This window comes from Lissotriton vulgaris, chromosome 12 (genome assembly GCF_964263255.1).
Source record: "Lissotriton vulgaris chromosome 12, aLisVul1.2, whole genome shotgun sequence".
NCBI classification, from domain to species: domain Eukaryota; kingdom Metazoa; phylum Chordata; class Amphibia; order Caudata; family Salamandridae; genus Lissotriton; species Lissotriton vulgaris.
In genome coordinates, this window is record NC_141700.1 from 802,044,350 (window position 1) to 802,071,579 (window position 27,230).

The following is a 27,230-nucleotide window of genomic DNA, read 5'->3' on the forward strand; positions in this document are numbered from 1 at the left end:
CACAACGCTGCATTGCCGCGTTGTGATTGGCTTAGGAGAGCCTGGGGGCTTCTTGTTCCGGCCCGACGTGGAGGAAAGACGCAGCAAAAAGGTTCGTTTTTTTGTTTTCCTTGGTTTTTTACACCCCTTATCCCACCTCACCCCGCCACCCTCGATCCATGCCTGCCGCCACTGTAGATTACCGTACATGGAATGAAAGATTAAAGCATTTTCAGAGGTGCATTTCTTTTTAATTTTGTTTGCAATGCAGTATTTCTTATTGCTGTCATTTGCCTCTTTTATATATTATGAAAAGGGTTTTTAAGCATTAAGCACTTGACACTGAAGTGCGCAACAGCTCCCAGCGATGACTCACGCCTGTGTTCTGTAACTGCATGGTCCTTCCCTTCAGCGTAAACAAGCAGCTCATTTGGTGATGGAGAAAACTTGCCATGGCCGAAAACTTATGCTCCTATGCTTGGCCCTCAATACATGTGAAACTATTAGTTGCATGGCCCTCAATATGTGTAATGCAGACCATTGCCTGCCCGCAGTACATGTGATTCAAGGTGTTACGTGGCCCTCAGTATGTGTAATGCAAACCATTGCCTGCCTGCAGTACATGTGATGCAAGGTGTTGCGTGGCCCTCAGTATGTGTGATGCAAACCATTGCCTGGTCCTCAGAACATGTGATGCAAGATGTTGCGTGGCCTTCAGAATGTGTGATGCAAACCATTGCCTGGTCCTCAGAACATGTGATGCAAGGTGTTGCGTGGCCCTCAGAATGTGTGATGCAAACCATTGCCTGCCCGCAGTACATGTGATGCAAGATGTTGCGTGGCCTTCAGAATGTGTGATGCAAACCATTGCCTGGTCCTCAGAACATGTGATGCAAGGTGTTGCGTGGCCCTCAGAATGTGTGATGCAAACCATTGCCTGGTCCTCCGAACATGTGATGCAAGGTGTTGCTTGGCCCTCAGTATGTGTAATGCAAACCATTGCCTGGTCCTCCGAACATGTGATGCAAGGTGTTGCGTAGCTCTCAGTATGTGTAATGCAAGCCATTTTAACAAAGGAGGGACTGGAATAGGACAATATTTTACGGGGTCCAGTGTACTGGTCCGGAAACTAGTAGCAAAAGAGGGTACAAAGTTCCCCGGGAAGAGTGACGGATCAGAGAAGTGTGTGTGCTAGTAAGAGGGGGGAATCCCCTAGTTGGAACTAAAACCCTCACACACCCAGCAAGCTAGGTGTCATGCTTCATCATATGGGTTCTGCTCCTCGTCAGACTGACGCTGCAATGTCTGACGGGCTCCCAAAACTAGGGCTCTTTATCGGAGATCTTTTGTTCCCGCCATATTGTGCATGTGTGTGAGAGGGCAGGGGGAGTGTGTGGTCGTGACGTGAAAAGTGAAGCTAAAAAAGGTGAGTCAGTCCACAACCTAATTTATTCTCGTGGTTGACTCCCTTGGTTAAAAGGGGTGCGAGGGGAGGTAAACTGCCCTGGAACTACCCGAGCAATATTAACTGCTACCCTCAATTATGGTCAACATGTTTCTTGCCTGATGGCAATTCTTCAGGACCTCAGTAAAAGAGTACCACACAGTGAAAAATAATGGTGAAGGATAAAATTTACAATGAGGTATACAACCTTTTACGGTCGGTAATACCGGAGTGCAGGCCAATTGGCCCTGCTGCAGTATTATAACCTGTAAAGATGAAAATGAAAACAATTCACAAATTAGCAGCGTCAGTGAAGTCTTCAAATGTGAATGGTTTACTCAACTGTAGTGCAAGCACACACACACAAAGACCTTCCTCAAGGAATGATAACAACCATTTTCACGTGAACCCTGTCTCTAAATTAACCTGAGCTCATCTCCCTTGTAGACATGACACAGAGGAGACAGGCTTAACTGCGTGGCAATGTGCAAAGTATGTATGCCTTACTTAAGCAGTAATAAAGTCAAATTTACAAACAATAAAAATCCCAAACCGATTTTGAAATGTAGAGCAATATTCAATAAACCATATGACAGCAAAATGGCAGAAATGCCTTTAAGGGGAACTGGAGATTTGAATTCTTATATTGAAGGGACATTAGTGTAAAAAATCACAAAGCTCCAATGATGGTCTATGGTTGCTGTGCCAATGACACATGCACAATTTCAGACTGACCGCGATGGAGCACTGGTCGGAACCAACAACAAGGTTCGTCCCCTGCCAAATGTTTTTCCTTCTGACTTAGTGTTTTAAGTTCCTATCAACCACAGGAGTAAACTCCAACTGCCCCCAGAACCTCAAGGTAGGCACTCACAGACTCTCTGGCAGACACCAGCAGTACTGTCTAGTCCAAGTCCAGTTGCCACTGGGCAGCTGGGTAGTCCTGGGAAAAGGCCTCTTGCTACTTGTTGCCTCTCTACATCCATACAGTAGGTCGGCCAGTTGACCCGTGGGTCCATGCCTTTTCTTGGGTACAAGAAGGAGCAGGTCCAGTTCATCAGAGATCCTCTCAGGTCACAGTCGGCAGAAGGATTCCATCAGGGCTCCTCTCAGGTCACTGACGGCATGTCCAGTTCATCAGAGATCCTCTGAGAGCACGGATGGCAGATCCAGTCCTCAGGACTCATCTCAGGTCACAAACGGCAGGTTCAGTCCATCAGAGATATTCTCAGGTCACAGACGACAGGTCCAGTCCATCACAGATCCTCGCATGTCACAGACGGCAGGCCCAGGCCTTCAGGGCTCCTGTCAGGTCACAGATAGTGGGTCCAGTCCCTCAGGGCTCCTCTCAGGTGACAGACGGCAGGTCCAATCACTCATGGCTCCTCTCAGGTGACAGACGGCAGGTCTAGTCCCTCAGGGCTCCTCTCAGGTCACAGACGGCATGTCCAGTCCTTCATGCTCCTCTCAGGTCACAGACAGCAAGTCCAGTCCCTCGGGGCTCCTCTCAGGTCACAGCAGCAGGTACAGTCCCTCAGGGCTCCCCTCAGGTCACAGACGGCAGGTCCAGTCCCTCAGGACTCCTCTCAGGTCACAGACGGCAGGTCCAGTCCCTCAGGACTCCTCTCGGGTCACAGACGGCAGGTCCAGTCCCTCAGGGCTCCTCTCGGGTCACAGACAGCAGGTCCGGTCCCTCAGGGCTCCTCTCAGGTCACAGACGGCAGATCCAGACTTTCAGGGCTCCTCTGAGGTCACAAAGACAGCAAGTCCAGTCCTTCAGAACTCCTCTCAGGGCACAGACGGCAAGTCCAGTCCTTCAGAACTCCTCTCAGGTCACAGACGGCAGGTCCAGTCCCTCGGGACTCCTCTCAGGTCACCGACGGCAGGTCCAGTCCTTCTGAGCTCCTCTCAGGTCACGGACGGCAGGTCCAGTCCTTCTGAGCTCCTCTCAGGTCACAGACGGCAGGTCCAGTCCTTCGGGGCTCCTCTCAGGTCCCAGATGGCCGGCCCAGTCCTTCATGTTACTCTCAGGTCACAGACAGCAAGTCCAGTCCTTCAGAACTCCTCTCAGGTCACAGACGGCATGTCCAGTCCTTCAGGACTCCCCTCAGGTCACAGACGGCAGGTCTAGTCCCTCAGGACTCCTCTCAGGTCACAGACGGCAGGCCAAGTCCTTCATGCTCCTCTCACGGCACAGACGGCAGATCCAGTCACTCGGGGCTCCTCTCTGGTCACAGACAACAGGTCCAGTCCCTCAGGGCTCCTCTCAGGTCACAGACGGCAGGTCCAATCCCTCAGGGCTCCTCTCAGGTCACAGACAGCAGGTCCAGTCCTTCAGGAGTCCTCTCAGGTCACAGACTGCAGGCCCAGTCCTTCGGTGTTCCTGTCGGGTCACATATGGCAGGTCCAGTCCCTCAGGGCTCCTCTCAGGTCACAGACGGCAGGTCCAGTCCTTGAGGGCTCCTCTCAGGTCACATACAGCAGGTCCAGTCCTCTGGACTCATCTCAGGTCACATACGGCAGGTCCAGTCCCTCAAGACTCCTCTCAGGTCACAGACGGCAGGTCAAGTCCTTCAAGCTCCTCACAGGTCACAGACGGCAGGGCCAGTCCTTCAAGCTCCTCACAGGTCACAGACGGCAGGTCCAGTCCTTCGATGCTGCTCTCAAGGCGCAGACGGCAGGTCCAGTCCCTCAGAGCTCCTCTCAGGTCACAGACAGCAGGTCCAGTCCTTCTGAGCTCCTCTCAGGTCACATACGCAGGCCCAGCCCTTCGGTGCTTCTCTCGGGTCACATACGGCAGGTCCAGTCCTTCAGGGCTCCTCTCAGGTCACAGACGGCAGGTCCAGTCCTTCGGGGCTCCTCTCAGGTCATAAAGACAGCAGGTCCAGTCCTTCAGGGCTCTTCTCAGGTGACAGACGGCAGGTCCAGTCCTTCATGCTCCTCTCAGGTCACAGTCTGCAAGTCCAGTCCCTCGGGGCTCCTCTCAGGTCACAGATGGCAGGTCCAGTCCTTCTGAGCTCCTCTCAGGTCACAGACGGCAGGTCCAGTCCTTCTGAGCTCCTCTCAGGTCACAGACGGCAGGTCCAGTCCCTCAGGACTCCTCTCCGGTCACAGACAGCAGGTCCAGTCCGTCAGGGCCCCTTAAGTCACGGACAGCAAGTCCTGTCCTTCAGGGCTCCTCTCAGGTCACAGACGGCAGGTCCAGTCCTTCAGGGCTCCTCTCACATCACAGACTGCAGGCCCAGTCCTTCAGTGCTCCTCTCAGGTCACAGACGGCAGGTCCAATCCCTCAGGGCTACTCTCAGGTCACAGACGGCAGGTCCAGTCCCTCGGGGCTCCTCTCAGGTCACACACGACAGGTCCAGTCCCTCAGGGCTCCTCTCACATCACAGACTGCAGGCCCAGTCCTTCAGTGCTCCTCTCAGGTCACAGACGGCAGGTCCAATCCCTCAGGGCTACTCTCAGGTCACAGACAGCAAGTCCAGTCCTTCAGAACTCCTCTCAGGTCACAGACGGCATGTCCAGTCCTTCAGGACTCCCCTCAGGTCACAGACGGCAGGTCCAGTCCCTCAGGACTCCTCTCAGGTCACAGACGGCAGGTCCAGTCCTTCATGCTCCTCTCAGGGCACAGACGGCAGATCCAGTCCCTCGGGGCTCCTCTCTGGTCACAGACAACAGGTCCAGTCCCTCAGGGCTCCTCTCAGGTCACAGACGGCAGGTCCAATCCCTCAGGGCTCCTCTCAGGTCACAGACAGCAGGTCCAATCCCTCAGGGCTCCTCTCAGGTCACAGACAGCAGGTCCAGTCCTTCAGGAGTCCTCTCAGGTCACAGACTGCAGGCCCAGTCCTTCGGTGCTCCTGTCGGGTCACATATGGCAGGTCCAGTCCCTCAGGGCTCCTCTCAGGTCACAGACGGCAGGTCCAGTCCTTCAGGGCTCCTCTCAGGTCACATACGACAGGTCCAGTCCCTCAAGACTCCTCTCAGGTCACAGACGGCAGGTCAAGTCCTTCAAGCTCCTCACAGGTCACAGACGGCAGGGCCAGTCCTTCATGCTCCTCACAGGTCACAGCCGGCAGGCCCAGTCCTTCGGTCCTCCTCACAGGTCACAGACGGCGGGTCCAGTCCTTCGGTGCTGCTCTCAAGGCGCAAACGGCAGGTCCAGTCCCTCAGAGCTCCTCTCAGATCACAGACGGCAGGTCCAGTCCTTCTGAGCTCCTCTCAGGTCACATACGGCAGGCCCAGCCCTTCGGTGCTCCTCTCGGGTCACATGCGGCAGGTCCAGTCCTTCAAGGCTTCTCTCAGGTCACAGACGGCAGGTCCAGTCCTTCGGGGCTCCTCTCAGGTCATAAAGACAGCAGGTCCAGTCCTTCAGGGCTCCTCTCAGGTGACAGACGGCAGGTCCAGTCCTTCATGCTCCTCTCAGGTCACAGACTGCAAGTCCAGTCCCTCGGGGCTCCTCTCAGGTCACAGACGGCAGGTCCAGTCCTTCTGAGCTCTCAGGTCACAGACGGCAGGTCCAGTCCTTCTGAGCTCTCAGGTCACAGACGGCAGGTCCAGTCCTTCTGAGCTCCTCTCAGGTCAGAGACGGCAGGTCCAGTCCCTCAGGACTCCTCTCAGGTCACAGACAGCAGGTCCAGTCCTTCAGGGCTCCTTAAGTCACGGACAGCAAGTCCTGTCCTTCAGGGCTCCTCTCACATCACAGACTGCAGGCCCAGTCCTTCAGGGCTCCTTAAGTCACGGACAGCAAGTCCTGTCCTTCAGGGCTCCTCTCAGGTCACAAGTAGCAGGTCCAGTCCTTCAGGGCTCCTCTCAGGTCACAGAGGGCAGGTCCAGTCCTTCTGAGCTCCTCTCAGGTCACAGACGGCAGGCCCAGTCCTTCAGTGTTCCTCTCAGGTCACAGACGGCAGGTCCAATCCCTCAGGGCTACTCTCAGGTCACAGACGGCAGGTCCAGTCCCTCGGGGCTCCTCTCAGGTCACACACGACAGGTCCAGTCCCTCAGGGCTCCTCTCAGGTCACAGATGGCAGGTCCAATCCCTCAGGGCTCCTCTTAGGTCACAGACAGCAGGTCCAGTCCTTCAGTACTCCTCTCAGGTCACAGACGGCAGGCCCAGTCCTTCGGTGCTCCTCTCGGGTCACATACGGCAGGTCCAGTCCCTCAGGGCTCCTCTCAGGTCACAGACGGCAGGTCCAGTCCTTCAAGGCTCCTCTCAGGTCCCAGACGTCCGGTCCAGTCCTTCAAGGCTCCTCTCAGGTCACAGATAGCAGGTCCAGTCCTTCAGGGCTCCTCTCAGGTCACAGACGGCAGGTCCAGTCCTTCAGGGCTCCTCTCAGGTCACATATGGCAGGTCCATTCCTCTGGACTCATCTTAGGTCACAGACGGCAGGTCCAGTCCTTCAGAGCTCCTCTCAGGTCACAGACGGCAGGCCCAGACCTTCATAGCTCCTCTCAGGTCCCAGATGACGGGTCCAGTCCCTCAGGCCTCCTCTCAGTTCACAGACGGCAGGTCCAGTCCTTCATAGCTCCTCTCAGGTCCCAGATGACGGGTCCAGTCCCTCAGGCCTCCTCTCAGTTCACAGACGGCAGGTCCAGTCCTTCATAGCTCCTCTCAGGTCCCAGATGGCAGGTCCAGTCCTTTAAGGCTCCTCTCAGGTCACAGATAGCAGGTGCAGTCCGTCAGGGCTCCTCTCAGGTCACAGACGGCAGGTCAAGTCAAGTCAAGTCAGAGAATTTATATATAGCGCACTACATACCCAGAGGGTCTCAAGGCGCTTAGGAAGGGGAGGAGGATTACTTGTCAAATATCCACGTTTTAAGTTGCTTTCTGAATGCTAGGTGGTTCTGGGTAAGGCGAAGGTGAGCGGGGAGTGAGTTCCATGTTTTAGCAGCCAGGTATGAGAAGGATCTGCCTCCCATGGTGGTCTTGTTGATGCGAGGTACAGTGGCGAGGGCTTGGTTGGAAGAACGTAGTTGGCGGGAGGGGGTGTAGAAGGACAGTCGTGAGTTGAGGCATTCCGGTCCGATGTCGTAGAGTGATTTGTGTGCGTGGGTTAGTAGTCGGAAAGTGATTCTCTTATTGACGGGTAGCCAGTGGAGGTCTTTCAGGTGACCAGAGATGTGTTCGTTGCGTGGGATGTCTAATATGATCCTGGCTGAGGCGTTTTGGATTCGTTGGAGTTTCTTCTGGAGTTTAGCGGTAGTACCTGCGTAGAGGGTGTTTCCGTAGTCCAGTCGGCTCGTGACCAGAGCATGGGTGACTGTTTTCCTGGTTTCAGTGGGGATCCAACGAAATGTTTTTTTGAGCATGCGAAGAATGTTGAAGCAGGATGAGGATACGGCGCTGACTTGTCTGTTCATTGAGAGTGAAGAATCCAGATGACGCCTAGGTTCCGTGCGTGGTCAGTCGGGATGGGTGCTTTTCCAAGGGCTTCCGGCCACCAAGAGTCGTCCCATGCAGAGGGGGATGTACCTAAGATGAGGACTTCTGTTTTGTCTGAGTTCAGTTTCAGACGGCTTAGTTTCATCCATTCGGCAACTTCTTTCATTCCTTCGTGTAGGTTAGTTTTGGCGGTGCTGGGGTCATTGGTGAGAGAAAGGATTAGGTGAGTGTCATCCGCGTAAGAGATGATGTTGAGTTTGTGTTGGCGGGCGATGGCCGCGAGGGGGCTCATGTATACGTTGAAGAGGGTGGGGCTGAGTGAGGATCCTTGTGGTACGCCACAGATGACTTCAGTGGCCTCGGACTTGAATGGTGGAAGGCGGACTCTCTGGGTTCTTCCGGTGAGGAACGAGGTGATCCATTCAAGTGCTTTTCCTTGTATTCCGATGTTATTGAGGCGTTGTAAAAGGGTGCTGTGGCAGACTGTGTCGAATGCTGCAGAGAGGTCGAGGAGGATGAGGGCGACTGTGTCTCCATTGTCCAGTAGAGTTCGAATGTCGTCTGTTGCTGCGATGAGGGCGGTCTCAGTGCTTTGTTTTGCTCGGAAGCCAGATTGTGAGGAGTCGAGGGATTTGTTGGCTTCGAGGAAAGCGGCGAGCTGGTTGTTGACAGCTTTCTCGATGACTTTGGCCGGGAATGGGAGGAGCGAAATGGGGCGGTAATTTTTGAGTTCGGTGGGGTCCGCTGTGGGTTTTTTCAGAAGGGCGGTGAGTTCAGCGTGTTTCCAGTCTTCCGGGAAGGTGGCGGAGTTGAAGGAGCAGTTAATGACGTCTCGGAGGTGCGGTGCTATGACGGAGTCTGCTTTGTTGAAGATGTGGTGAGGACATGGGTCTGTGGGGGATCCTGAGTGGATGGAATTCAGGTCACAGACGCCAGGCCCAGTCGCCAGGCCCAAGTCCTTCATGCTCCACTCAGGTCACAGACAGCAGGTCCAGACCTTCAGGGCTCCTCTCAGGTCACAGACGGTAGGTCCAGTCCTTCAAGGCTACTCTCAGGTCACAGACGTCAGGTCCAGTCCTTCAGAACTCCCCTCAGGTCACAGACGGCATGTCCAGTCCTTCAGGACTCCCCTCAGGTCACAGACGGCAGGTCCAGTCTCTCAGGACTCCTCTCAGGTCACAGACGGCAGGTCCAGTCCCTCAGGACTCCTCTCAGGTCACAGATGGCAGGTCCAGTCCTTCATGCTCCTCTCAGGGCACAGACGGCAGATCCAGTCTCTCAGGACTCCTCTCAGGTCACAGACGGCAGGTCCAGTCTCTCAGGACTCCTCTCAGGTCACAGACGGCAGGTCCAGTCTCTCAGGACTCCTCTCAGGTCACAGACAGCAGGTCCAGTCCTTCAGGAGTCCTCTCAGGTCACAGACTGCAGGCCCAGTCCTTCGGTGCTCCTGTCGGGTCACAAATGGCAGGTCCAGTTCCTCAGGGCTCCTCTCAGGTCACAGACGGCAGGTCCAGTCCTTCAGGGCTCCTCTCAGGTCACATACAGCAGGTCCAGTCCTCTGGACTCATCTCAGGTCACATACGGCAGCTCCAGTCCCTCAAGACTCCTCTCAGGTCACAGACGGCAGGTCAAGTCCTTCATGCTCCTCACAGGTCACAGACGGCAGGGCCAGTCCTTCATGCTCCTCACAGGTCACAGACGGCAGGTCCAGTCCTTCTGAGCTCCTCTCAGGTCACAAACGGCAGGCCCAGCCCTTCGGTGCTCCTCTCGGGTCACATACGGCAGGTCCAGTCCTTCAGGGCTCCTCTCAGGTCACAGACGGCAAGTCCAGTCCTTCGGGGCTCCTCTCAGGTCATAAAGACAGCAGGTCCAGTCCTTCAGGGCTCCTCTCAGGTGACAGACGGCAGGTCCAGTCCTTCATGCTCCTCTCAGGTCACAGACTGCAAGTCCAGTCCCTCGGGGCTCCTCTCAGGTTACAGACGGCAGGTCCAGTCCTTCTGAGCTCCTCTCAGGTCACAGACTGCAGGTCCAGTCCTTCTGAGCTCCTCTCAGGTCAGAGACGGCAGGTCTAGTCCCTCAGGACTCCTCTCAGGTCACAGACAGCAGGTCCAGTCCTTCAGGGCTCCTTTCAGGTCACAGACAGCAGGTCCAGTCCTTCAGGGCTCCTTAAGTCACGGACAGCAAGTCCTGTCCTTCAGGGCTCTTCTCAGGTCACAGACGGCAGGTCCAGTCCTTCAGGGCTCCTCTCAGGTCACAGACGGCAGGCCCAGTCCTTCGGTGCTCCTCTCGGGTCGCATACGGCAGGTCCAGTCCCTCAGGGCTCCTCTCAGGTCACAGACGGCAGGTCCAGTCCTTCAAGGCTCCTCTCAGGTCACAGACGTCCGGTCCAGTCCTTCAAGGCTCCTCTCAGGTCACAAGTAGCAGGTCCAGTCCTTCAGGGCTCCTCTCAGGTCACAGAGGGCAGGTCCAGTCCTTCTGAGCTCCTCTCAGGTCACAGACGGCAGGCCCAGTCCTTCATGCTCCTCTCAGGTCACAGACAGCAGGTCCAGACCTTCAGGGCTCCTCTCAGGTCACAGACGGCAGGTCCAGTCCTTCAAGGCTACTCTCAGGTCACAGACGTCAGGTCCAGTCCTTCAAGGCTCCTCTCAGGTCACAGACAGCAGGTCCAGTCTGTCAGGGCTCCTCTCAGGTCACAGGCGGCAGCTCCAATCCTTCAGGGCTCCTCTCAGGTCCAGTCCCTCAGGGCTCCTCTCAGGTCACAGGCGGCAGGTCCTGTCCCTCAGGGCTCCTCTCAGGTCACAGGCGGCAGCTCCAATCCTTCAGGGTTCCTTTCAGGTCCAGTCCCTCGGGGCTCCTCTCAGGTCACAGACGGCAGGTCCAGTCCTTCAAGGCTCCTCTCAGGTCACAGACGTCAGGTCCAGTCCTTCAAGGCTCCTCTCAGGTCACAGACAGCAGGTCCAGTCTGTCAGGGCTCCTCTCAGGTCACAGGCGGCAGCTCCAATCCTTCAGGGCTCCTCTCAGGTCCAGTCCCTCAGGGCTCCTCTCAGGTCACAGGCGGCAGGTCCTGTCCCTCAGGGCTCCTCTCAGGTCACAGGCGGCAGCTCCAATCCTTCAGGGTTCCTTTCAGGTCCAGTCCCTTTGGGCTCCTCTCAGGTCCAGTCCCTTTGGGCTCCTCTCAGGTCCAGTCCCTCAGGGCTCCTCAAGTCCAGTCCTTCAGGTCTCCTCTCACGTCACAGGCGGCAGGACCAGTCCTTCATAGCTCCTCTCAGGTCACAGACGGCAGGTCCAGACCTTCATAGCTCCTCTCTGGTCCCAGATTACGGGTCCAGTCCCTCAGGCCTCCTCTCAGTTCACAGACGGCAGGTCCAGTCCTTCATAGCTCCTCTCAGGTCCCAGATGGCAGGTCCAGTCCTTCAAGGCTCCTCTCAGGACACAGACAGCAGGTCCAGTCCTTCATGACTCCTCTCAGGTAACCAGCTGCAGGTCCAGTCCATCAGGGATCCTCTCAGGTCACAGACGGCAGGTCAAGTCCTTCAAGGCTCCTCTCAGGTCACAGATAGCAGGTCCAGTCCTTCAGGGCTCCTCTCAGGTAACCAGCTGCAGGTCCAGTCCCTCAGGGATCCTCTCGGGTCACAGACGTCCGGTCCAGTCCTTCAAGGCTCCTCTCAGGTCACAGATAGCAGGTCCAGTCCTTCAGGGCTCCTCTCAGGTCACAGATAGCAGGTCCAGTCCGTCAGGGCTCCTCTCAGGTCACAGACGGCAGGTCCAGTCCTTTTGAGCTCCTCTCAGGTCACAGACGGCAGGCCCAGTCCTTCATGCTCCTCTCAGGTCACAGACAGCAGGTCCAGACCTTCAGGGCTCCTCTCAGGTCACAGACGGCAGGTCCAGTCCTTCAAGGCTACTCTCAGGTCACAGACGTCAGGTCCAGTCCTTCAAGGCTCCTCTCAGGTCCAATCCCTCAGGGCTCCTCTCACGTCACAGGCGGCAGGTCCCGTCCCTCAGGGCTCCTCTCAGGTCACAGGCGGCAGCTCCAATCCTTCAGGGCTCCTCTCAGGTCCAGTCCCTCAGGGCTCCTCTCGGGTCACAGACAGCAGGTCCAGTCTTCAAGGCTCCTCTCAGGTCACAGACAGCAGGTCCAGTCCCTTAGGGCTCCTCTCAGATCCAGTCCCTCAGGGCTCCTCAAGTCCAGTCCTTCAGGGCTCCTCTCACGTCACAGGCGGCAGGACCAGTCCTTCATAGCTCCTCTCAGGTCACAGACAGCAGGTCCAGTCCTTCATGCTCCTCTCAGGTAACCAGCAGCACAGTCCCTCAGGGCTCCTCTCAGGTCACAGACGGCAGGTCCAGTCCTTCAAGGCTCCTCTCAGGTCCAGTCCCTCAGGGCTCCTCTCAGGTCCAGTCCCTCAGGGCTCCTCTCAGGTCCAGTCCCTCAGGGCTCCTCTCAAGTCCAGTCCTTCAGGGTTCCTCTCAGGTCCAGTCTCTCAGGGCTCCTCTCAGGTCACAGACGTCGGGTCCAGTCCTTCAGGGCTCCTCTCAGCTCCTCTTTGTTGGGACTCTGGTTTTGTTGGCTGCTGGCCGGCCCTTCTTGATTGTGTGTTTTTGCTTTGGGTTTATCTACTCTAGGTTGGCCCTGAGATTAGGCCTTCTGGTTTTCTCTTGGCTGCTTGACAAGCCTTCTGCTGGGTTTTTTATGTGGTCATTTCTGTTGTCCTCTGCTGTGGAAGTTTCTTCTTAAGATGGTTCCCATATCTTGGGACTGAACTTACCCTATGTGGGGTAGTGGTAACTGTTATATAGCTTGTTCTATGCTTGGGAGCTGTGGTTGCCTTCGGGCCTCTGCTCTCCATGGAATTAAAGTACGTTGCAGGTGCAATTCTCCTATTGTTGGCTTGGAATGCCTTTGGTTTCGTCCCGGGGTGTTCTTCTCCGGGGTCGCTGCGCTGTTCGCCTGGTCTGGCCTGCTGTCAGCGGCCTGACGCCATGGCTCTGGTTCCGCTTCTTTTTGAGTCGTGTGTGTGGACTCCTCCCTGAGGCATGTCTGGACCTTTCGCCTTCCTGCTCTCTGTCTTCGGCTGGCGTCTGGCTTGCCCTGAGTGCATTGTCCTGTGGTGTTCTCTGCCTCTCCTTTCTGAGGGATGAGATGGATTTTGTGTTCCTCCCTCTTTCGGGTGCAGCCTGCCCGGTTCTTCATGGGTGCCCCAGGCTCCTCTTTCTGCTTCTGCCTGCTTTATTGCTGTCGGCGCCGTTCTGTCTAGTCTATTGACTTCTGCCTGTGGTAGGCTCAGCTGCCCTCTTCAAGAGGTGTGTTCCCGGTGGGGGGGACTTGCCTTTGTTCTATCTCGTCTCCTTGGAGTCTCTAGGTTGATCTTCTTCCTCTATCCTCCTCTTCCTTGCCTTGGCCTTGGATGGAGGTTCTGTTGCCTTGTATGGGCTTGGGGTGCTTTGGCCTCCTCTTGCCTGCCCTAGTTTCCTCTGCTGAGTGTGAATGGGCTACCTCTTCTTTTGTTCTTCCTGCATCCCCTTTGGGGTCGGTGTTTTTTTTATTGTACGGTTCCCCTTGCCTGGGGTGGACAGGGCTCCTCGGCCTGTCCGTTGGACTTGTCCCCTTTGGAACCCTCTGTTATATCCAGGCTGGTAGGTTCCCCTCGCAGACCCTCCTTTCCCGTGGGTATGGCTAGGGCATCTATTTTACGTTAAGGAATCTGCGGCTAGTAGTCTCTTATCAGATGTACGAGTTACTTACCTTTGGTAACGATGTATCTGGCACAGACGATTCTAGCCGCAGGTTCATTCACGGCCCGTCCTTCCTCCCCGTTCTGCGAGGACCTTTGGCTTGGTCTTCTGCATTCTCCTCCCTGTGGGTGGCTCTGTCTTCAGTGAGTGCAATCTGTCGGTCTTTCTGTCAGGATGTTCGTCCTGTTTCTTTGCTCCTTTTCCTCCCCTTTTTACACATTAGAGGATGGGTTTATAAGTGCTTCTGTGATCTTCTGCTCTGGTTGCTCCTGGTTGGGGCCTGCCTTCAACCTCGCCCCATCCCCTACCTTTTCCCTTTCTTATTTAGGGTTCTGGCTCCTCTGCTATCCTCTAGGTTGGGGTCTTTTGGCTGTGCCTCTGCCCTATGTTCCTTATGGGGGCTGTCACACTCTGTGATGGGGCTGTCTTGGAGGGGCGTCGTTCCTTGTTTGCCCTGGACTGGTTCCCCTTCATTGTTATTGGTTGGGGTTGTAGTCCTGCTACATGTTATCATGTCCTTTTTATATTTATTTATTTATTTATAAAGTTTTATATAGCGTAAACTTGATCCTGAAGGATATTAGAGCGCTTTACAATTTGAGGCAAAGGTAACAAATCAGAACATTAGTCTAACATGGGGAATCTAATGGGCATTGAGATGTTTACTCCTCTCAAAATCTGAATGGTGGTTGTATTAAAATTGCATAGATAGAGTGAGGGAGATAGATAGATAGAGGGTGATGGATAGAGTGAGGGCGATTAGATAGAGTGAGGGCGATTAGATAGAGTGAGGGCGATTAGATAGAGTGAGGGCGATTAGATAGAGTGAGGGCGATAGAGTGAGGGCGATAGATAGAGTGAGGGCGATAGATAGAGTGAGGGCGATAGATAGAGTGAGGGCGATAGATAGAGTGAGGGCGATAGATAGAGTGAGGGCGATGGATAGAGTGAGGGCGATGGATAGAGTGAGGGCGATGGATAGAGTGAGGGCGATGGATAGAGGGAGGGCGATGGATAGAGGGAGGGCGATGGATAGAGTGAAGGGCGATGGATAGAGTGAAGGGCGATGGATAGAGTGAAGGGCGATGGATAGAGTGAAGGGCGATGGATAGAGTGAAGGGCGATGGATAGAGTGAAGGGCGATGGATAGAGTGAAGGGCGATGGATAGAGTGAAGGGCGATGGATAGAGTGAAGGGCGATGGATAGAGTGAAGGGCGATGGATAGAGTGAAGGGCGGTGGATAGAGTGAAGGGCGGTGGATAGAGTGAAGGGCGGTGGATAGAGTGAAGGGCGGTGGATAGAGGGAGGGCGGTGGATAGAGGGAGGGCGGTGGATAGAGGGAGGGCGATGGATAGAGGGTGGGCGATGGATATAGAGTGAGGGCGATGGATATAGAGTGAGGGCGATGGATAGAGTGGAGGGCGGTGGATAGAGGGAGTGCGGTGGATAGAGGGAGGGCGGTGGATAGAGTGAGGGCGATGGATAGAGTGGAGGGCGATGGATAGAGTGGAGGGCGGTGGATAGAGGGAGGGCGGTGGATAGAGGGAGGGCGGTGGATAGAAGGAGGGCGGTGGATAGAGGGAGGGCGGTGGATAGAGGGAGGGCGGTGGATAGAGGGAGGGCGGTGGATAGAGGGAGGGCGGTGGATAGAGGGAGGGCGGTGGATAGAGGGAGGGCGGTGGATAGAGGGAGGGGGGTGGACAGATAGATAGATGCTCCGGAATGTGGTATTCTGTATAGGGTTAAGGCGCCTCTTGGTAGAATCCATAATATGATCCTGGTTCTACATATTTATAAAAACGGTGCTGCAGGGTGTGGAGAACCACTATATATGTTCCTTGTCTCCAGGGGGGCTATCTCCGTACTGGCAGGGTTGCTGCTCAGGGCTGTGCTCTGTTCTTTATTATTTTCCCTACCTCTGGGTACTGCGGTGCTGGGCACTGTTCTTTATGGTGTTGTTCATACCCTTTCCTTCTTTCCAATTTCCAGTTCTTTCGCACACTGTTCCCATACTCCCACAGTTTTGTCTGATGGCTATGCTTTCTGGCGCGGAAAAGTTATCCGAAGAAAACTGACAAAGGCGCGCCGGGGTGGGACTTATGTGACCTCGCTGACGTCACGTACGCGGACTACGCCTGGACAGTGCGCTGGGTTGTGGGTTGCTCTGGCAAAAAAAAATCTGGATCCAGTCTCACGCCTTGGGATAATTCTACATTAAGGAATCTGTGGCTAGAATCGTCTCTACCAGATACATTGTTACCGAAGGAAAGTAACTCGTACATCTAAGGCTGAAACTCCGGTGAGGCAGGCACTGTACCCACAACAAACACAGAGGCAGAGTCTGGTAGGCCGGGAGCGGGAAACTTCAGCAGCCAGGCCGGGTCTTGGTATCCTTGTCTCCCCCCTTCACATCGGCCACCAGCAGGAGTGGGTCTCTGTCCTTGGAGTGGGAGGTTTGTGTCCATGGTGAATTAAAGTAGCTTGGTATTGAGTGAACTGTTACTACATGCGTTGCACACTACATTCTGCATTGCCACAGCTGTTTTTTCTGTAGGACATCTGGTCCATGTTGCACTCCTGAATGTTTGCCTTGTTTATGCTTCAGTTATACCTCATAGACTGAAGTAGAATGCCAACAGTGGGCAGAGAGTGCCACATACATATGTTGGAGTTCCTGCCCACCTGTGGCCACTGTCCAGTGCGTGCACTGTCTCCGACGTGCACCCGTGGCCTTCGCTTGCAAGATTATGCATCTGTGCACAGAAATGTTGGAGTCAGTACCAGGCCACTGGGTTAGGCCGGAGCCCACATGTGCCGTGCAGCCATACGAGCCCAGATGTGCAGGAGGCGGTACCAGGCCACTGGGTTAGGCCAGAGCCTGCATGTGCCGCACAGCCATACAAGCCCAGATGTGCAGGAGGTGGTGCCAGGCCACTGGGTTAGGCCAGAGCCTGCATGTGCCGCACAGCCACACGCTCCCAGATGTGCAGGAGGCGGTACCAGGTCACTGGGTTAGGCCAGAGCCTGCATGTGCCGCACAGGCACACGCGCCCAGATGTGGCGGTGCCAGGCCACTGGGTTAGGCCCAAGCCCGCATATACCTTACAACTACACCCGCCCAGATGTGCAGGAGCTGGTGCCAGACCACTGGGTTAGGCCAGAGCCCGCATGTACATTACAACTACACCCGCCCAGATGTGCAGCAGGTGGTGCCAGGCCACTGGATTATGCTGGAGCCTGCATGACCCGTACAGCCACACCCGCCTAGATGTGCGCGTAATTCCGTATTCACGGCGATTGTTACGGTGACTACTGGGCCCGTGCACGGACATGCAGGTGGCTGTGCTCGGCCACTGGGTTAGGCCGGAGCCCGCATGTGTCGTACAGCCACACCCTCCCAGAGGTGCGCGTATTTCTGCATTCACCGCGCTTGGCATGCCCCTCCATCTGTTGCGTGGTTTGCAGCTGTGACAGGCTGGTCTCAAACTCGGATGCATCGCTGCTCCCTGGGCACAAGTCAGCAGCCCCCTACCGCCGTTAGATTCACCCTAAATAGGTGAGAATTGTGCACAGAGGGCGCCCCCCCCCTCCCATGCAATAACCATGGGAGGGGAAGGAAGCTACACGTGTACGTGCAGTTCAAACCGAGGGAAGAAGGCTTTGCTTTCCTTCATGAAGTGTCGTCTTCTACTGACCTCATGAATCCTTGTTCACACGGCTGCTGCGTGCACTGGGAGTTCTGTCCTGCAGGCCTGTGTGAAGGGGGTGTCCCCTGAAGCGCTAAGCTATGGACAGAGTAAACACGAGCATGGATTCCCGACTAGTGCTTTTAAAACACTGAATAACAGAAGTAACTTTTCTTCCAACAAGTGTCCCTGAGCAGGCTTGTGTTCGCGACCACGGCGCTTTCTTAGTGTAATTGTATTGTATTGCATTGTAATTGCATTTACATAGCGCTTGCAACCCCTGACGAGGCGCCAAAGTGCTTTTTCGGCGATGCGCGCGTTACTTCGGAACCTATAGGTATTACAGTTGAATTGGTATAGTGAAACATGTAAGTACATTTTAAGTGGTGGATAGGTTAGTCAGTTATAGGTTAGTCAGTTATAGGTTAGTCAGTTATTTAGATTCAGATTCGGAAAGATAGCAGAATCTTGAAGCAGGCTACTCTGGAAACCCATAAAGGATTAGTGCTGAATTAGTATGGTGAAATATGAAAGTAATTTGAGTGGTGGATATGAGTCCGTTATTTGGAGTGAGAATGGTAGCGGAGGGTTAAAAGGGAAGAAAGTTTTGCATTCATGTAACACCTGTTACCCCTGATGGGTGTTGAAGCGCTTTTCTGGCGAGTAGCACGCTACTCTGAAACCCATAAAGGGTTAGTGTTGAAAGAATTAGTATAGTGAAGTATGAAGTTATTTTTAATGGTGGATATGTTATTCAGTTATTTGGATAGAGAAGGGTAGGTTGCAGGATAGAAGACGGAAAGAGGTTTGTATTTATATAGCACATGCTACCCCTTGATGGGGTTTTGAGGCACTTCATTGGCAAGTAGCACGCTACTCTAAAACCCATAAAGAATTAGTGGAGAATCAGTATAGTGGAATATGGAAATTGAGAAGTGAACCTGTTAATCTGTTATTTTGATGGAAAAGTATAGTGGAGGGATAAAAGAGTGAGATTTTTTTCTCCTTTTTTTGAGGTCATAGTATTAGGAGGAGACTTTTGGATATGTATAAGGTTTTTTTAGGGGAAGAGTCAGAGGGAAGAGTTTATAAAGGTTTGTTTTGGGGGATTGGTATAGTAAAAAGAGGTGTCAGATGATGCAAGGAGGGGTAGAGTAGGAGAGAGTAGAGAAAGGGTTATTTTGGGGCTCATAGTTGTGGTATAGGGTTTGGGGAAAATGAGAGAGTGGATGTAGAGGATAGATGTATAGGGTGAGAGATAGGGTAGTGCACTGGAAAGAGTATTAGTAGAAATAAGTTTGAGATGAGTCAGAAGGTTGGGCCAGAGGATATATTGAGAGAAGTGTAGGCTGAGAAATTGGGGAGAGCGCCAGGGCTCCCTGCAGGTTTCTTTTGTGCTCTCTGCAGCTCTTCAGGTGGGCGCTGTGCTCCCTGCAGTTGTCCTTTGTACTCTCTGCAGGTGAGCGCTGTGCTCCCTGCAGTTGTCCATTGTACTCTCTTCAGGTGAGCGCCGTGCTTCCTGCAGGTGTCCTTTGTTATGTATACAGGTACCTCCCATCGTCCGGGGGGCTTAGGGTACTATGTATGCAGGTACCTCCCATCGTCTTGGGGGCTTACGGTACTATGTATGCAGGTACCTCCCATCGTCAGGGGGCTTAGGGTACTATGTATGCAGGTACCTCCCATCGTCCTGGGGGCTTACGGTACTATGTATGCAGGTACCTCCCATCGTCCGGGGGGCTTAGGGTACTATGTATGCAGGTACCTCCCATCGTCCGGGGGGCTTAGGGTACTATGTATACAGGTACCTCTCATCGTCCGGGGGGCTTAGGGTACTATGTATGCAGGTACCTTCCATCATCTGGGGGGCTTAGGGTACTACATATGCAGGTACCTCCCATCGTCCGGGGGGCTTAGGGTACTATGTATACAGGTACCTCCCATCGTCCGGGGGGCTTAGGGTACTATGTATACAGGTACCTCCCATCGTCCGGGGGGCTTAGGGTACTATGTATACAGGTACCTCCCATCATCCGGGGGGCTTAGGGTACTATGTATACAGGTACCTTCCATCAAATGGGACATAGGGTGTTATGTATGGAGGTACCTCCATCCTTAGGGGGGCTTAGGGTGTAATGTATGCAGGTACCTCCCATTGTCTGTAGACGCAGGGTGTTACGTTTCCAGGTGCCTCCCATAGTGAGGGGGAATATAAGGTCTAGCAGGAGTAAACAAAAGACATTTTAAATAGCTTGAGTTACTTTACGCTGGACAGCTGGCCCCTTCTAGTGTCATACTTGCTACTTTGAGTCACCAAGGTTGTCAGTGAGATGGGCATCTGTCTCACATGATGGTGCCCCTTTAATCGTACTCTTCTTTCTTTCAGGATGTCAGGCATTGTGTTGTAAGTCTGCATTTGTGGCTGGTGTTTGCCCTACTCACTCCTCCCTTTCTCTTTTCAGGACCCGGCGGGTATCTTCGAGCTGGTGGAGGTGGTCGGCAATGGAACGTATGGACAGGTGTACAAGGTAAGGGGTCTTCTCTGTCCTTCCAAGGGTGTGAGGGTGGGATGGGACCAAATGAGAAGTGATCCAACCTTAGAGTTCACTGCTTCTCCACGCCTCTGGGGTGTAGGCCTAACAGGGGTATTACTGCAGAGCCTGACAAGTGACATTGCTCAAGCTCTCCTGGCACCTATAGAGGCTGGGCATCCGCCCTGGGTCTTATATCTGTGTGATGTTAAAGACAACTAAACTCTTGTTTCACCCACAAGATGTTCAGCAGTGTGTGTCTCCCCACACCACCATCATTCATAGCAGCACTTGCTTTGATCTTAGTCCAGAGCTCGCCAGTGTGCCTTGTTGTAGGAGACTCTCTCAGCCACTTGTTTCTTCTGATGAAGAGGTTCTACAGGGCCTGACGGAACCTTGCCAGAATTTGGTGCGTGCCTTGTTGTTGGTGACTCTCATGTCTTTGTTTCTTCTTGATGAAGAGGTTCTCCGGGGCCTGACCGAACCTTGCCAGGATGTGGTACGTGCCATGTTGTAGGTGACTCTCTCATGCCTTTGTTTCTTCTTGATGAAGAGGTTCTCCAGGGCCTGACGGAACCGTGCCGGGATGTGGTGTGTTCCTTGTTGCAGGTGGCTCTCTCATACCTTCCTTCATATGGAGAGTTTCTCCAGAGCCTGATGGAACTTTGCCAGGATGTGGTGTGTGCCTTGTTGCAGGTGGCTCTCTCATACCTTCCTTCATATGGAGAGTTTCTCTAGAGCCTGATGGAACTTTGCCAGGATGTGGTGTGTGCCTTGTTGCAGGTGGCTCTCTCATACCTTCCTTCATATGGAGAGTTTCTCCAGAGCCTGATGGAACTTTGCCAGGATGTGGTGTGTGCCTTGTTGTAGTTGACTCTCATGTCTTTGTTTCTTCTTGATGAAGAGGTTCTCCAGGGCCTGACGGAACTGTGCCGGGATGTGGCGTGTGCCTTGTTGCAGGTGACTCTTGTGTCTTTGTTTCTTCTCAATAAAGAGGTTCTCCAGAGCCTGATGGAACTTTGCCAGGATTTGGTGTGTGCCTTGTTGCAGGTGACTCTTGTGTCTTTGTTTCTTCTCAATAAAGAGGTTCTCCAGAGCCTGATGGAACTTTGCTAGGATGTGGTGTGTTCCTTGTTGCAGGTGGCTCTCTCATGCCTTTCTTCATATGGAGAGGTTCTTCAGAGCCTGATGGAACTTTGCTAGGATGTGGTGTGTTCCTTGTTGCAGGTGGCTCTCTCATGCCTTTCTCATATGGAGAGGTTCTCCAGGGCCTGACGGAACTTTGCCAGGATATGGTGTGTGCCTTGCTGTAGGTGACTCTTGTATCTTTGTTTCTTCTCAATAAAGAGGTTCTCCAGACCCTGATGGAACTTTGCCAGGATTTGGTGTGTTCCTTGTTGCAGGTGGCTCTCTCATGCCTTTCTCATATGGAGAGGTTCTCCAGGGCCTGACGGAACTTTGCCAGGATATGGTGTGTGCCTTGCTGTAGGTGACTCTTGTATCTTTGTTTCTTCTCAATAAAGAGGTTCTCCAGACCCTGATGGAACTTTGCCAGGATTTGGTGTGTGCCTTGTTGCAGGTGGCTCTCTCATGCCTTTCTTCATATGGGGAGGTTCTCCAGGGCCTGACGGAACTTTGCCAGGATGTGGTGTGTGCCTTGTTGTAGGTGTCTCTCTCATGCCTTGTTTCTTCTCAATAAAGAGGTTCTCCAGAGCCTGATGGAACTTTGCCAGGATGTGGTGTATGCCTTGTAGGTGACTCATGTCTTTGTTTCTTCTTGATGAAGAGGTTCTCCATGGCCTGATGGAACCGTGCCGGGATGTGGTGTGTTCCTTGTTGCAGGTGGCTCTCTCATACCTTCCTTCATATGGAGAGGTTCTCCAGGGCCTGACGGAACCCTGCCAGGATTTGGTGTGTGCCTTGTTGCAGGTGACTCTCGTGTCTTTGTTTCTTCTCAATGAAGAGGTTCTCTAGAGCCTGATGGAACTTTGCTAGGATGTGGTGTGTTCCTTGTTGCAGGTGGCTCTCTCATGCCTTTCTTCATATGGAGAGGTTCTCCAGGGCCTGATGGAACCGTGCGGGGATGTGGTGTGTTCCTTGTTGCAGTTGACTCTTGTGTCTTTGTTTCTTCTCAATAAAGAGGCTCTCCAGAGCCTGATGGAACTTTGCCAGGATGTGGTGTGTTCCTTGTTGTAGGTGGCTCTCTCATACCTTCCTTCATATGGAGAGGTTCTCCATGGCCTGACGGAACTTTGCTAGGATGTGGTGTGTGCCTTGTTGCAGGTGACTCTCGTGTCTTTGTTTCTTCTCAATAAAGAGGTTCTCCAGACCCTGATGGAACTTTGCTAGGATGTGGTGTGTTCCTTGTTGCAGGTGGCTCTCTCATGCCTTTCTTCATATGGAGAGGTTCTCAATGGCCTGATGGAACCGTGCGGGGATGTGGTGTGTTCCTTGTTGCAGGTGGCTCTCTCATACCTTCCTTCATATGGAGAGGTTCTCCATGGCCTGACGGAACTTTGCTAGGATGTGGTGTGTGCCTTGTTGTAGGTGACTGTGTCTTTGTTTCTTCTCAATAAAGAGGTTCTCCAGACCCTGATGGAAGTTTGCCAGGATGTGGTGTGTGCCTTGTTGTAGTTGACTCTCATGTCTTTGTTTCTTCTTGATGAAGAGGTTCTCCAGGGCCTGACGGAACCGTGCCGGGATGTGGCGTGTGCCTTGTTGTAGGTGACTCTTGTGTCTTTGTTTCTTCTCAATAAAGAGGTTCTCCAGACCCTGATGGAACTTTGCCAGGATTTGGTGTGTGTCTTGTTGCAGGTGACTCTTGTGTCTTTGTTTCTTCTCAATAAAGAGGTTCTCCAGACCCTGATGGAACTTTGCCAGGATTTGGTGTGTGTCTTGTTGCAGGTGACTCTTGTGTCTTTGTTTCTTCTCAATAAAGAGGTTCTCCAGAGCCTGATGGAACTTTGCCAGGATGTGGTGTGTTCCTTGTTGCAGGTGACTCTTGTGTCTTTGTTTCTTCTCAATAAAGAGGTTCTCCAGACCCTGATGGAACTTTGCCAGGATTTGGTGTGTGCCTTGTTGCAGGTGACTCTTGTGTCTTTGTTTCTTCTCAATAAAGAGGTTCTCCAGAGCCTGATGGACCTTTGCTAGGATGTGGTGTGTTCCTTGTTGCAGGTGGCTCTCTCATGCCTTTCTTCATATGGAGAGGTTCTCCAGAGCCTGATGGAACTTTGCTAGGATGTGGTGTGTTCCTTGTTGCAGGTGGCTCTCTCATGCCTTTCTCATATGGAGAGGTTCTCCAGGGCCTGACGGAACTTTGCCAGGATATGGTGTGTGCCTTGCTGTAGGTGACTCTTGTATCTTTGTTTCTTCTCAATAAAGAGGTTCTCCAGACCCTGATGGAACTTTGCCAGGATTTGGCGTGTGCCTAGTTGCAGGTGACTCTTGTGTCTTTGTTTCTTCTCAATAAAGAGGTTCTCCAGAGCCTGATGGAACTTTGCCAGGATGTGGTGTGTTCCTTGTTGCAGGTGGCTCTCTCATGCCTTTCTTCATATGGGGAGGTTCTCCAGGGCCTGACGGAACTTTGCCAGGATGTGGTGTGTGCCTTGTTGTAGGTGTCTCTCTCATGCCTTGTTTCTTCTCAATAAAGAGGTTCTCCAGAGCCTGATGGAACTTTGCCAGGATGTGGTGTATGCCTTGTAGGTGACTCATGTCTTTGTTTCTTCTTGATGAAGAGGTTCTCCATGGCCTGATGGAACCGTGCCGGGATGTGGTGTGTTCCTTGTTGCAGGTGGCTCTCTCATACCTTCCTTCATATGGAGAGGTTCTCCAGGGCCTGACGGAACCCTGCCAGGATTTGGTGTGTGCCTTGTTGCAGGTGACTCTCGTGTCTTTGTTTCTTCTCAATGAAGAGGTTCTCTAGAGCCTGATGGAACTTTGCTAGGATGTGGTGTGTTCCTTGTTGCAGGTGGCTCTCTCATGCCTTTCTTCATATGGAGAGGTTCTCCAGGGCCTGATGGAACCGTGCGGGGATGTGGTGTGTTCCTTGTTGCAGTTGACTCTTGTGTCTTTGTTTCTTCTCAATAAAGAGGCTCTCCAGAGCCTGATGGAACTTTGCCAGGATGTGGTGTGTTCCTTGTTGTAGGTGGCTCTCTCATACCTTCCTTCATATGGAGAGGTTCTCCATGGCCTGACGGAACTTTGCTAGGATGTGGTGTGTGCCTTGTTGCAGGTGACTCTCGTGTCTTTGTTTCTTCTCAATAAAGAGGTTCTCCAGACCCTGATGGAACTTTGCTAGGATGTGGTGTGTTCCTTGTTGCAGGTGGCTCTCTCATGCCTTTCTTCATATGGAGAGGTTCTCAATGGCCTGATGGAACCGTGCGGGGATGTGGTGTGTTCCTTGTTGCAGGTGGCTCTCTCATACCTTCCTTCATATGGAGAGGTTCTCCATGGCCTGACGGAACTTTGCTAGGATGTGGTGTGTGCCTTGTTGTAGGTGACTGTGTCTTTGTTTCTTCTCAATAAAGAGGTTCTCCAGACCCTGATGGAAGTTTGCCAGGATGTGGTGTGTGCCTTGTTGTAGTTGACTCTCATGTCTTTGTTTCTTCTTGATGAAGAGGTTCTCCAGGGCCTGACGGAACCGTGCCGGGATGTGGCGTGTGCCTTGTTGTAGGTGACTCTTGTGTCTTTGTTTCTTCTCAATAAAGAGGTTCTCCAGACCCTGATGGAACTTTGCCAGGATTTGGTGTGTGTCTTGTTGCAGGTGACTCTTGTGTCTTTGTTTCTTCTCAATAAAGAGGTTCTCCAGACCCTGATGGAACTTTGCCAGGATTTGGTGTGTGTCTTGTTGCAGGTGACTCTTGTGTCTTTGTTTCTTCTCAATAAAGAGGTTCTCCAGAGCCTGATGGAACTTTGCCAGGATGTGGTGTGTTCCTTGTTGCAGGTGACTCTTGTGTCTTTGTTTCTTCTCAATAAAGAGGTTCTCCAGACCCTGATGGAACTTTGCCAGGATTTGGTGTGTGCCTTGTTGCAGGTGACTCTTGTGTCTTTGTTTCTTCTCAATAAAGAGGTTCTCCAGAGCCTGATGGACCTTTGCTAGGATGTGGTGTGTTCCTTGTTGCAGGTGGCTCTCTCATGCCTTTCTTCATATGGAGAGGTTCTCCAGAGCCTGATGGAACTTTGCTAGGATGTGGTGTGTTCCTTGTTGCAGGTGGCTCTCTCATGCCTTTCTCATATGGAGAGGTTCTCCAGGGCCTGACGGAACTTTGCCAGGATATGGTGTGTGCCTTGCTGTAGGTGACTCTTGTATCTTTGTTTCTTCTCAATAAAGAGGTTCTCCAGACCCTGATGGAACTTTGCCAGGATTTGGCGTGTGCCTAGTTGCAGGTGACTCTTGTGTCTTTGTTTCTTCTCAATAAAGAGGTTCTCCAGAGCCTGATGGAACTTTGCCAGGATGTGGTGTGTTCCTTGTTGCAGGTGGCTCTCTCATGCCTTTCTTCATATGGGGAGGTTCTCCAGGGCCTGACGGAACTTTGCCAGGATGTGGTGTGTGCCTTGTTGTAGGTGACTCTTGTATCTTTGTTTCTTCTCAATAAAGAGGTTCTCCAGAGCCTGATGGAACTTTGCCAGGATGTGGTGTGTTCCTTGTTGCAGGTGGCTCTCTCATGCCTTTCTTCATATGGAGAGGTTCTCCAGGGCCTGACGGAACTTTGCCAGGATGTGGTGTGTGCCTTGTTGCAGGTGGCTCTCTCATGCCTTTCTTCATATGGGGAGGTTCTCCAGGGCCTGACGGAACTTTGCCAGTATGTGGTGTGTGCCTTGTTGTAGGTGACTCTTGTATCTTTGTTTCTTCTCAATAAAGAGGTTCTCCAGAGCCTGATGGAACTTTGCCAGGATGTGGTGTGTTCCTTGTTGCAGGTGGCTCTCTCATGCCTTTCTTCATATGGGGAGGTTCTCCAGGGCCTGATGGAACTTTGCCAGGATGTGGTGTATGCCTTGTAGGTGACTCATGTCTTTGTTTCTTCTTGATGAAGAGGTTCTCCATGGCCTGATGGAACTTTGCCAGGATGTGGTGTATGCCTTGTAGGTGACTCATGTCTTTGTTTCTTCTTGATGAAGAGGTTCTCCAGAGCCCGATGGAACTTTGCTGGGATGTGTTGTGTTCCTTGTTGCAGGTGGCTCTCTCATGCCTTCCTTCATATGGAGAGGTTCTCCAGGGCCTGACGGAACCATGCCAGGATTTGGTGTGTGCCTTGTTGCAGGTGGCTCTCTCATACCTTCCTTCATACGGAGAGTTTCTCCAGGGCCTGACAGAACCATGCCAGGATTTGGTGTGTGCCTTGTTGCAGGTGACTCTCATGTCTTTGTTTCTTCTCAATGAAGAGGTTCTCTAGAGCCTGATGGAACTTTGCTGGGATGTGTTGTGTTCCTTGTTGCAGGTGGCTCTCTCATACCTTCCTTCATATGTAGAGGTTCTCCATGGCCTGACGGAACGTTGCTAGGATGTGGTGTGTGCCTTGTTGTAGGTGACTCTTGTGTCTTTGTTTCTTCTCAATAAAGAGGTTCTCCAGACCCTGATGGAACTTTGCTAGGATGTGGTGTGTTCCTTGTTGCAGGTGGCTCTCTCATGCCTTTCTTCATATGGAGAGGTTCTCCATGGCCTGATGGAACCGTGCGGGGATGTGGTGTGTTCCTGGTTGCAGGTGGCTCTCTCATACCTTCCTTCATATGTAGAGGTTCTCCATGGCCTGACGGAACGTTGCTAGGATGTGGTGTGTGCCTTGCTGTAGGTGACTCTTGTATCTTTGTTTCTTCTCAATAAAGAGGTTCTCCAGACCCTGATGGAACTTTGCCAGGATTTGGCGTGTGCCTTGTTGCAGGTGACTCTTGTGTCTTTGTTTCTTCTCAATAAAGAGGTTCTCCAGAGCCTGATGGAACTTTGCCAGGATGTGGTGTGTTCCTTGTTGCAGGTGGCTCTCTCATGCCTTTCTTCATATGGGGAGGTTCTCCAGGGCCTGACGGAACTTTGCCAGGATGTGGTGTGTGCCTTGTTGCAGGTGGCTCTCTCATGCCCTTGTTTCTTCTCAATGGGGAGGTTCTCCCTGGCCTTATGGAACCTTTCCAGGATGGGATCTAGCTAGCAAACTATCTTACTGAATTCAACATTGTGTTCTTTTCTTATTTTGAATGAATAATTTTGTGTTTCTTGATCACCAAAGCCTGTGCACATCCTATTCAAATAAAATAGACAGTATAAATTACAAAAGTCAAATCATGTGGCCAAATCGTTTTGAAGCAGGATTATTGCACTGAAGATTCATGCTGCTATCTGCGTGCCAACCCTGACATTCCTACAGAAGGATGCAGCAATAGGTTGCTGATGGGCACTAGCCTCCTCTGAAGGTCATGTGGGCGCCTTCTTTATACTGTCCCTCCTTCCTGGAAGCCTGTCCTCAAGTCCAGGAGTCACACTTGGCTGTAG

At 52.8% G+C, this 27,230-nt stretch overlaps 1 protein-coding gene across 6 annotated transcripts in view; it reads left to right on the plus strand.

Moving 5' to 3' along the window:
* The window catches only part of MINK1 (misshapen like kinase 1), a 675,548-nt gene that overhangs the window by 68,110 nt on the left and 580,208 nt on the right, over positions 1-27,230 (plus strand). For all 6 annotated transcript variants that reach the window (XM_086946234.1, XM_086946236.1, XM_086946233.1 and 3 more), the window contains exon 2: positions 19,682-19,747. In XM_086946234.1, the coding sequence (XP_086802360.1) occupies positions 19,682-19,747 (66 nt within the window). The remainder of the gene's footprint in view (positions 1-19,681; positions 19,748-27,230) is intronic.